Consider the following 12,386-nt stretch of genomic DNA (forward strand, 5'->3'; position numbering starts at 1 on the left):
CTTAAGTTGGAAAGGTTAGGTGATTACCTTTCCAACGGTGGGTCTTGGGGGTGTGTAGCTGCTTAGATGCCTGAGATACAGGCTTCTAAGCAGCATGCCCCATTTCCCTATACTGTCTATTGTATTTTTTAAATAAAGTTGCGCTGTGACGTCATCGCGTCATTGCGAGTGACGTCACCACGCAAAACTTTAAGCCCCGGCGATGCCAGTCACTATACAGGCCCGATCACCAGGGTGGAAGTTGATGGGAGCCCCCATATATTGCCCTCAAGGTGGGTGAATGCTAGCGACAACTCTGAGCCGTCGTCAGCACCTGACTGGGAAAATTTGCAACGGCTCAGAGCTGTCATTAGCACTCAAAGGGTTAAAGAAAGAAATGTTTTGTTTTTTTAACATTTACCAGATTACTGCAGATTATTTAGAATTTATTAACTTTAAAATGTATAAAGATATCACTTTTAATTTAAAGTCCAGTGAGTGTGGATTCTTATATCTTTTAATATATATATATATATATATATATATATATATATATATATATATATATATATATATATATATATATATATATATAGAATAAATAGCCCAGCACTCCTTCCACACAGGTGTAATAACCGCCTGAGTGCTTTCCTCTTAGTATGTAGAAGGGCATTCACAGGGCTTGTATTCAAGCAAAAAATAGTGCAATTTTATTTCCAAATGTTTTTTACATTGGTTCAAATGTCGACGTTTCGACCCATTTGTGGGCCTTCTTCAAGACAATTATAATCTGAAAAAAATACAAAATATACAAATGGAATCTAAGTGGACAAAACAACATACAAAATACTGGACGTATATTACAAATTAATTACAACAGTGACAACCCTTCACCACAGAAAAATAGCATACAGGCTCACACCTGAGCTCAATATATTAAAAACCAAGGAACAGAAAGAAACGGTCACATTACTCTCACACTGTGGACCCAATAACAGCTACTGTTAACCACATCATAAATAAATAAGTCTGTCTTGCATATCATGTCAAAACATATCTCAAAAGCTAGTACTGTGCGGGAAACCAGACCAAACATTGAGTAACTTACTATTGTAGTGTAACATGCATAATTTACACCGCCGTATGAGCCGGACTCCCAGCTGAGCAGCGGTATCGATGATACCGGAAGAGACACGTTCGATCATTTAAATGGAGCAGCCGATATAGGCAGCAGCCAATCATCAGTACGCATGGACACACCCACCAACCTGATAATTCAGTGCAGACGCAACCGGTATACACCACCTATTAAGGTGATCAACTTATAACTATCCTACTAGACAGCGAAACACTGGAGTATAAATCCACACCTAGAGTACACTCAGATTAACCCCAATAAGGTGTAAATGCCCGGTCTAAAGCCTACAGTCAATGAGTAACGGCTGCCACAAATTACAAGACAACTATTTAAAGGGAATCATATGGCTGTAGTGTCATATAGTAAAAGACAAGAAGGGCTTAACCAATACCACCTCAGCCAACTCAAGCTTATAATACAGTTGCATGTGACCAACGAAATAAATCTTATGGACCTCATAAAACGATGCAGTGCCCACAATGGAGCAAAGACTGTGTCAGTGGCAAAAATATTGTCAAAGGCAAAGACTAAACCATGCTGCCGTAGTGGAGTTACAGAACCCCCGTCCGGTGTCTCTAATACTGTGTCCCATATAATGCCATCTAACAGTCAAACCCCCAAGGACCTAAACAAAAGGGTGGTCAATGGGTCCAAGCAGACCTCGACATATACAATAGGCTGGAATTCCAACCTAGTACAGATAATACAATGGGTGCACCATTAATGCACACACTCATCCAAACCACAGCCAGACCATCAACGAGACCATGGAAGAAACCAAAACTGTAAGAAAGCTATTTGCTACTGGCGCAGGACAGGGACATTGCCCCACTAGAGACATGGGGACCACAATCGGACACCATCACAGCCTAACACCGAGAGTATGGAGAACCCCTCCACATCAAGGGATCACAACAGGGAGGCCCCTAACAGATCAATAAATCACAGAGGAGGATGTCTATATTGAGAGGGAATACCCCAATAGCAGCAAAGACAACGCATAATGAATCGCAATCCATTCATATAGATGCAGGGGAGAAACCTACAAACACCAAAGAAAAAAGTGACAGTTAATAACAATTAAGAAACATAATGAATACTAATAATTAGATATTCAAAGTGACAGCCCATGCTCAGATGGTATACTTCAATAAAATAGAGCATAGTCAATGCTAGCATTCAGGCCAACTGGAGTGAGAGTGTCTAGCCTGTGTATCCATTGCGCTTCACACTTCAACAGTTCCCGGGTTCCTATCACCACCTCGTTTTAGAGGGGTCACTCTATCAGCTTGGCCCTGAGTGATGAAATGGGGTGTTGTTTTTAAAAAAAGTGCCTTGCCACAGGCTGATCCGAATGTCCCTCTTTAAGGGCAGTTCTAATAGTACTCTTGTGATTAGCAAGTCTCTCGCGAAAGGTAGTACTGTTCTTGCCAATATAACGACCACAGGGACAAGACAGAAAGTATATCACAAAGTCAGAAGTGCAGGTGAGACGATGTCTGATCTAATAGGTCTTATTTGATCCCGGAACGTCTCTCCAGTGAGAAGGGTGCTACAAGTCACGCAGCTGCCACATTTGTAACAGCCGTTTTTCACTTTTTGGAGCCATGTCTTTTCCTTCTTCCAGGGATCAGTCTTCATTAGTAAAGATTTCAGGCTACGGCCACTCCTGTGGACCAATCTTGGAGGTGACTTGTCCTTAAAAAGGTAGGGATCTATCACCACTAATCAGGGGCCAGTTTCTGCTAATGATCTGTCTCACTTTGGTGGTGGCAAGAGTGTAGCTAGTAATGAAGTGAATAGGGGCTTCACCCATATCATTCATCTGTTTCTGCTTTGTATCTGACTACTGCGATCATATTGTATCACTTCATTCAGAATTTCATGAAACATATTTGGGTCATATCCTCTTTTCAAGAACTTCGTTCTCATTTCATCAAGTTGCACAATGATTCCCTTTTAATAGTGGTCTTGTAATTTGTGGCAGCCGTTACTAGGCTTTAGACTGGGCATTTACACCTTATTGGGGTTAATCAGTGTACTCTAGGTGTGGATTTATACGCCAGTGTTTCGCTGCCTAGCAGGATAGTTATGAGTTGATCACCTTAATAGGTGGTGTATACGGGTTGCGTCTGCACGGGATTATCAGGTTGGTGGGTGTGTGCCCATGCGCACTGATGATTGGCTGCTGCCTATATTGACTGCTCCATTTAAATGATCACACGTCTCTCTTCCGGTATCATTGATACCGCTGCTCAGCTGGGAGTCCGGCTCATACGCATCTGTAAGTTATGCATGTTACACTACAATAGTAAGTTACTCAGTGTTTGGTCTGGTTTCCCGCACAGTACTAGCCTTTGATATATATGTTTTGACATGATATGCAAGACAGACTGTATTTCTTGATAAGGTTAGGTGTATCTGTTTATGGGCTGTGGCAGGCTGCTCAGTAGCCATTGGGTTAGCGGTACGCTTGGTATTAATCATATTGTGGTTTTCTACTCATGTGCACTGTTTCTGATTGTTAGTCCCGGTTTGGGGTAGGGGAATTTGTCTGCTCATAGCCTGTGTGTTGGGCAGTACGTGTGTGAATGTTCACATTCTGCCCTTCTCTTATGTGTTCTGGTACTATATAAGTGGCCCATATATCTTATGAAGCATTAGTATATGTGACATCTGATGATAGGTGCATATTGTTTATTCTGTGTGGGACTTGATTACGTTGCATTTTTCCATTTATATGGAGTAGGAGCTTTTACCCAGTACAGGGAACTATATATTGTTTAGTTCACTGCTGTGTATGGATGTGCACAGATATGTGATACGTCATAGTTTATAACTGATTGAGTTGATCATACAGTTTGGCTTGTACTAGTCTAGTATAAATTTGTGAATAATTATACACACGGTTAGTGTTTATGAACTTCTTCTCACTATGAGAGTTACGCCTTATTTATTTATGATGTGGTTAACAGTAGCTGTTATTGGGTCCACAGTGTGAGAGTAATGTGACCGTTTCTTTCTGTTCCTTGGTTTTTAATATATTGAGCCTGCGTGCTATTTTTCTGTGGTGAAGGGTTGTCACTGTTGTAATTAATTTGTAATATACGTCCAGTATTTTGTATGTTGTTTTGTCCACTTAGATTCCATTTGTATATTTTGTATTTTTTTCAGATTATAATTGTCTTGAAGAAGGCCCACAAATGGGTCGAAACGTCGACATTTGAACCAATGTAAAACACATTTGGAAATAAAATTGAACTATTTTTTGCTTGAATACAAGCCCTGTGAGTGCCCTCCTACATCTATATATATCTATCCATCCATATATATATACTGTATATATATATATATATATATATATATATATATATATATATATATATATATATATATATATATATATATATATATATATATATATATATATATATAGAAACTAAGATTAGAGCCTACCCTAGAAACACAGGCAGACAGCAGATGCAATTCAAATAGTTTTATACACAATCAAAGTATTGCAACAAAAGTATACAAAATATTCGAATCATATGTGGCAACAATAAAATATGAGCTGAAAGTCCCACTTGACACTTCGAAAGTCATATAGTAAACAACCCTTATAGAGGCCTCTATCCCAGGGTATAATTTTCAAAATAAGCTTATTCCTGGTATCCAAGGTGAAACAATAAATGTTCCATAAATAGGTCTACAAAAGCGATCATCATGCAATAATTACAATATGAAGTAACAGAGCCTTGTACGAATAAGATGTAAGATTGAACAGGTGTACTGAATGATTCCGCTGTATCACAACAGCATCAACAGCTATGACGGCAACTCTGAATACACCTAAGATCGACTTAGGAACAAATGTACCAATTCCGCTGTTTATCCACTGTTTGTACAAGTCAGTTATTTTACCTGATCCATGTGCTTCATCTATCACGGATGTTACAAGGTGTATAAGGCACTTAGTGGTGTATTCCACACCTTACTTCTTATTGCAGGACACATCTTGGGCTTATCCTCCCGACTTCTTTCAATGTTGGAGCTCCAGCATTCAAACGGCGGGGATCAGAAGTCGGGAGGATAAGCCCTAGATGCCCTAGATCTTATTCGTAGAAGGCTCTGTTACTTCATATTGTATTTATTGCATGATGATCGCTTTTGGAGACCTATTTATGGAACATTTATTGTTTCACCTTGGATACCAGGAATAAGCTTATTTTGAAAATTATACCCTGGGATAGAGGCCTCTATAAGATTTGTTTACTATATGAGTTTCTAAGTGTCGTGTGACTTTCAGCTCATATTTTATTGTTGGCACATATGATTCGAATATTTTGTATACTTTTGTTGCAATACTTCGATTGTTGATAAAACTATTTGAATTGCATCTGCTGTCTGCCTGTGTTTCTAGGGTAGGCTCTAATCTTAGTTTCTTTATTTTTCTCTATCCCATTGTGCTGGACTAAGAGTTACTTTGTTCTTATATAATGTATCAATTCATTTAACTCTCCGTGCACAGGTAGAGGGTGTGGATTGCGGGGTCTCCCCATATTCAGTTTACCTTTGGGGGTAACTTTATATTGAATGTAGTGGTGATATATTTTATATACATTATATATATATATATATATATATATATATATACACACACATACATACACACAAATAAAAAATGAAAATCTAACAAAGAAACAGCACATGAACTTACCTTGCAGCTCTGGACCCACTGTTGTTATGATAGCACCCAAGCACCTGCCCAGGCACTGGTGAACTTCTGTATGTGAAGGTGGAACAGTCAAAAGAAGAGTAAGAACTAAAGAAAGTGTTGGCTCAACATAACCACGATACATTGGGCCACTCGAGTCAACTATCAATGCAAGCGAGTGAAGAGACCAAGTCTGAAAAAAAAAAAATATATAGATAAAGAAATGCTTAACCCCTAATGCCGGTACTTATTTGTTACATCAGAACAAAGTTCTGATGTAAACAAATAAGTAAAAAATTAAAATCATGTGATCGTACATGCAAACGTGTGATTTCAAGGATGGGATCGGGTCTGGGGGAGTGCCTATGACGCTAAGCACGCTTCAGTATAGAACGGCATGCTTCAGTACAGAACGACTAATACTTTCCATGCCTTAAAGCCCAGCGCAGTTAGGACGGCATGGAACATCCTAATGGCGGGAAGGAGTTAATTGTTTTTTTAAAACATAAATTCAAATACAATTAATAAATAACATTTCAGTTACTATTATAGAGACTGCACTATGACTTTAAAAAGTATTATTTTCTATCATTTAGTTTATCTTTACAGTGTTCATTTTTAAGACAAGTAACAGAACAAATCTCTAATTTGTGTACTTTTTCTTATATAAAGCAAATGAATTTAATGTGTTTGCAGACGTTTGAATGGATTAGCTTTACCTTTAAATTATCGTTTTTCCTGTAAATTATTTGTTTTCAGACTAATAGTGATGGTACTATTATGTTAAACTGAACTGCTCGATTTAACCCCTTAACTGCTTAGACCATGATATCACTGGCCACCCAGATTCTCCTAGTAATGCTGGGCCTCTTGGCCACCTTGCAGAGCCTAGTAAGTTAAAAGGGGGGCACTATTAGCTCTGAGTAAAAGTGTTAATTTAGGGATTAACAAATTTATTTATAATTGAATAATGTGCAAGAAACCTACAGCCATTCTGCATACAGTAAAAGCTATTAAAAAATGATGAATTAGCATAACCATATTTGCTTTTTTAAAGAAAATAAAAACAAGGGGTATAATACTGCAGCCAAAACTACTGCATCTCTCATAATTCAATTTACATTGCATTGTGCTAAAGCCAAGATATAAAGCATTTTTTTTACTATCCATTACACAGCTTTGCATAACCAACATTGTTATATTAATATACTTTACCTCTAAGTTTGTTTGTTTCTAAGCTCCTGCAGGTTGCCCCTTATCTCATTGTCTTTTAAATCTTGCACCAGAGCCAGACAGTGGTAGCTCTATATGTGTCATATAGATAACATTGTGCTCACTCCCATGGAGAATGATAACGGTTATGCAAGAACCAACACTGATTGGCTTAAATGCAAGATTGTAAAAAAAACACTGAGATAAGAGGCAGTCTGCAGTAGCTTAGTTACAGGTAATTATATAAATATACTTTTTACCTCTATAACAGTGTTGGTTATGCAAAACTGAGGAATGGGTAATAAAGGGATTATCTTTTTAAACAATAACAATTTTCAAGTAGAAAGTGCCAAAAATGGACCAGACTAAAATCTGAGCAAATTATTGTGTTACCTGAACTTCAGGTGAGGTTCCATCTTGAGCCAATGCCAAGAGAATGCTGACGCTTGTTTTTAAGTGCTGGCCTGATCCAATACCGCCAACATAGCGATGAAGGCAGCCAAGTGCTAGAGAGTGACCTGTTCTTGAAACCACATCCCGAGCGGATTTAAGTCTAATACAAAAAGTATATGTTAGTAGTGGATATAAAATACATACAGTTCAGAATGTTATTTATACTTTCTTACAATCCATTTATAATATAGGTTCCAGTAATCACTGTAGTACTACATACATTCATCAAAAGTTATTAATAAAAAAAAAACATTAGAATGTCTGTAGTGCTAAGATTGTCTATTAGCTGTACAGTTATACAAGAGAATTAAAATCAATTTTTATATGCATAATATATATTAGCAATGTAACCCTTTGAGTGCTAAGCACTTTCCCACCTGGGTGCTAATATTTTTTTTAATGTTTTTTTTTTATTTTTTATGTTTTTAACTATTCTTTTTTAAACTTTTTTTTTTTATTTTTTCAGACCCCCAAGACTTACACTGTTGGAAAGGTTAGGCGGTTACCTTTACAATGGTGGGTCTTGGGGGCCTGTAGCTGCTTAGATGCCTGAGATACAGGCATCTAAGCAGCATGCCCCCTGCTCCTATACTTAACATTGTTAAGTGTAAATAAAGTTGCGCAGTGACATCATCACGTTATTGCACGTGACGTCACCACACAAAACGGGAATCCCCGGCGATGCCCGTCACTCTACAGGCACTATCGCCGGGGATTGGAGCCCCCAGATCTCCCTCAAGGTTGGAGAGTGCTAGTGACAGCTCTGAGCCATCATTAGCACCAGGGTGGGAAACTCTGAGACTGCTCAGAGCCGTCGTTAGCACTCAAGGGGTTAAAAGTGCATTTGTCTACAAAAATAAATATTTAAAACTGGTATTTTGTTACCATAATGAACAAATTCTTTGCTAAACAAAACCAAATTTAGTCAAGAGAATGGTCTTCTTTATTTAGCCAGGTAGAGACAGATGTTAATAAACGTGTGCTCTGATCTAACAGTGTTGAAAGGTCTATTAAATGCCACCTTGATTGATAATTATTGAGATACAGGGGGAGTGTACAAGTATTCTGAGCTATTTTAAAGCAAAAGCAGTTACAACAGTGCAACTCTTGGCAGGGCCCTCTACGCATTTGTCCCCTATAAATGCTACCTCTGCATATTATACCTATGTTTATAGCGCTGAGGAATCTGTTGGCGCTCTACAAATAACTCATAATAACAGAATAAATAATTAATTTATGACCGTGTGTTGGTGTATCCCCCTCAGCAAAACGTTTCACAAGTGATTATGTTTTTATCCTTTTAATCACCTAATTACACTAACACAATTTGCAGCTTTTCATAAACAATACATTACGTTTTGATGTAGATTGTCATATTTGATTATCAAATGCTGTAATATTCTATAAAAAGTATAAAAAACTCCAGCGCTGACAAATGTCTGTAGCAATAAAATGAAGTTGAAACCTGAAACTTAAAGGGACACTGAACCCAAATTATTTCTTCCGTGATTCAGATAGAGCATGAAATTTTAAGCAACTTTCTAATTTACTCCTATTATCAAATTTTCTTCGTTCTCTTGCTATCTTTATTTGAAAAAGAAGGCACCTATGTTTTTTGTTGTTGTTTTTTTTGGTTCAGTACTCTGGACAGCACTTTTTATTTGTGGATGAATTTATCCACCAACCAGCAATAACAACCCAGGTTGTTCACTAAAAATGGGCCGGCATCTAAACTTACATTCTTGCATTTCAAATAAAGATACCAAGAGAATGAAGAAAATTTGATAATATAAGTAAATTAGAAAGTTACTTAAAATGTCATGCTCTATCTGAATCGCGAAAGAAAAAATTTGGGTTCAGTGTCCCTTTAATAAAATTAGGGATGTCAGATTTCCTCTTGTGAAAGTGAAACACACTACAATCTGTGCAAATCCAGATCTTAGTGTTTCACACTTGCACAAGAAGAAAGAGCCAAAGGCCACGAGTCGCCGCTTCTTCCACATTCGGCAGCTAATGAGACTACCGAATGCACATACCTAATTAAAATGTTTAATGTAAGCTTAGCTACTAGCCCTACACACTCATTGCCACAGAAAACATGGTCTCACTTGTCAAAGCTGTACTGTGCCATCCTAGCAATAAAAGTTGCTTCTCCAACCACTTGAGCCATTCTACCAAGGGCCTCTCCAGCAGCGCATCTCAGGATGGGGTTAGGATTGTCCAGGGCACCCATAACTAGTGTCAATGCTGATTTACGTACTTCTTCGGGACCAATGGAGCTTTTGTTTTCTGCTAGGCCCTTGATGAAGAAAATAAAAAATGCTTTCAAAACATTGTATGGTGAGGGATATTATAAAACAGGAATATTTCTTTAAAAAGCATTATTTTAAAAAAAAGATCTTTATCATCATGTTGTCATAATTCAACAACATAAAAACACATTTGTGTAAATATCTTTTTGATTTATTTATTTTTTGTCACAAATTGTGCTCGAGTACAAATACAATTATTATAAGATACTATCCCCATAATATAAAAACTAATTGTATACTTCTGATGCCAAAAGCTGCCCGGTTGTAAGGTGAACAACTGTTCACCCATCCATATATTTGGAATGCTTCAATTAATAACTTGTAAAATTATGCAAAAAATAATTCTGCATGTTATAAAAATGTTGACTTGTATGCACGCTGGAAATAATGGAAGTGATAGTCTATAGTTGAGAACTATAAGACATCTATATAAAAATAAAATCCAATTTACCTACACTATCAAATTTGCTTAGTTCTCTTCGTTTTCTTTTATTGAAGAGTAAACCTGGCTAGGCTCATAGAAACTCAGGAGAGCACACTTGTCTTTAGCACTCTATAGCGGCAGTGTTTGCAACAATGGTTTACATTGCTGCAAACACTGTTGCCATGGATTTCTAAAAAACGTGCACTCTCTCCTGAGCCTACCTTGGCTTACACTTCAACAAAGGACACCAAAAGAACAAAGCAAATTTGATAATAGAAGAAACTAGGAATTTTCTTTCTTTTTTTAAATTGCATGCTCTATCTGAATCATAAAATTGTATTTAATCTAAAATTTTCTTCAGAGCACCATCTTCACTTCCTCCTAGTTACAGAGGCAAAAAATGACTGGGGTAATATGGGTAATGGGAGGACAGTTAAGCTCTGGCTGTGGTGTTCTTTGCCTCCTCCAGGTGTCCAGGTGGTCAATTTCCCAACAGTAATTGAATGGATTTGTGGACTCTCTGTGCCATTGGAATGAAATCAAATGTAATTTAATTTTTGACTGCCCGTTTAATAATACAAAAATAAAATTAGCCATCTGAATACTATTTCCCGTACCTTTAAAGCACTAAGTACAGCTGTGAATATATTCAGCTGTACTGCCTGTTGGCGGACTCCTTTAGCTTGCTTGACGCACTCTGCGAAATGATCCAACATCTGCAACCTTAAAAGAACATGCAACACATAATAGGACACGTGGCAAATTCTAAAAAAACACAACTGATTAGTGAATCTTCATGTACAACCTCAAGGTCATGCAAAAGCTTATTTTTTCCTACCAGTTAGGCTTTGTTTACAGAAGACAAAAATACAAATCTCATTTGACATGAACGTATTGCAGTGCTTTGTTTTTTGAAAAATATATGTTCCTGGGCTGAAAATTTTTATTTTCCTGATTTAGACAGAACATACAATTTTAAATAACTTTCCAGTTTACTTCTATTAACAAATTTGCTTCATTCTCTTGGTATAATTTTTTGAAGGAGCAGCAGTGCAGTACTGGTTTCTAACTGAACACATGGGTGAGCCAATGACAATCGGTATAAATATGCAGCCACCAATCAGCAGTTAGAACCTAGGTTCTTTGCTGCTTCTGAGTTTCCCTAGATACATTTCAGCAAAGAATAACAAGAGAGGAAGCAAATTAAATAATAGAAGTAAATTGGAAAGTTGTTTAAAATGGTATGTTCTATCTAAATCATGAATGTCTAATTATGACTTTACTGTCCCTTTAATGTTGTGTTCTTACAGTAACATGAACTTGTAATTTACTTTGGAGTCCGACCTGTTTTATATTTACTTCCTTAACTAGAAAAGTAATAAAAAGTAAATTTATGCTTACCTGATAAATTAATTTCTTCTATGGTACGACGAGTCCACCGATTCATCCTTTACTTGTGGGATATTATCCTCCTGCTAACAGGAAGTGGCAAAGAGCACCACAGCAGAGCTGTCTATATAACTCCTCCACTAGCTCCACCCCCCAGTCATTCGACCGAAGGTACAGGGAGAAAAAGGTGCAGAGGTGACTGAAGTTTAAAATAAAAAAAATATATAATCTGTCTTAAATTGACAGGGCGGGCCGTGGACTCGTCGTACCATAGAAGAAATTAATTTATCAGGTAAGCATAAATTTACTTTTCTTCTATAAGGTACGACGAGTCCACGGATTCATCCTTTACTTGTGGGATACCAATACCAAAGCTACAGGACACGGATGAACGGGAGGGACAAGACAGATGGTTAAACAGAAGGCACCACTGCTTGAAGTACTTTTCTCCCAAAAATAGCCTCCAGAGAAGCAAAAGTATCAAATTTGTAAAATTTGGAAAAGGTATGAAGCGAAGACCAAGTCGCAGTCTTACAAATCTGTTCAACAGAAGCATCATTTTTAAAAGCCCATGTGGAAGCCACCGCTCTAGTGGAGTGAGCTGTAATCCTTTCAGGAGGTTGCTGTCCAGCAGTCTCGTATGCCAAACGGATGATGCTTTTCAGCCAAAAAGAAAGAGAGGTAGCCGTAGCTTTTTGACCTCTACGTTTTCCAAAATAGACAACAAACAAAAAAGATGTTTAACGGAAATCTTTGGTTGCTTGC

The 12,386-nt window shown here is 37.5% G+C and overlaps 1 protein-coding gene across 1 annotated transcript in view; it reads right to left on the reverse strand.

Moving 5' to 3' along the window:
- HEATR5B (HEAT repeat containing 5B) overlaps positions 1-12,386 on the reverse strand; it is a 261,254-nt gene that overhangs the window by 166,073 nt on the left and 82,795 nt on the right. Inside the window, exons 17-20 of the mRNA XM_053711883.1 lie at positions 10,850-10,955; positions 9,605-9,795; positions 7,437-7,596; positions 5,835-6,024 (exon numbers count right to left, since the gene is read on the reverse strand). Of these exons, the coding sequence (XP_053567858.1) occupies positions 5,835-6,024; positions 7,437-7,596; positions 9,605-9,795; positions 10,850-10,955 (647 nt within the window). The remainder of the gene's footprint in view (positions 1-5,834; positions 6,025-7,436; positions 7,597-9,604; positions 9,796-10,849; positions 10,956-12,386) is intronic.

The sequence above is a fragment of the Bombina bombina genome, chromosome 4 (genome assembly GCF_027579735.1).
Source record: "Bombina bombina isolate aBomBom1 chromosome 4, aBomBom1.pri, whole genome shotgun sequence".
NCBI classification, from domain to species: domain Eukaryota; kingdom Metazoa; phylum Chordata; class Amphibia; order Anura; family Bombinatoridae; genus Bombina; species Bombina bombina.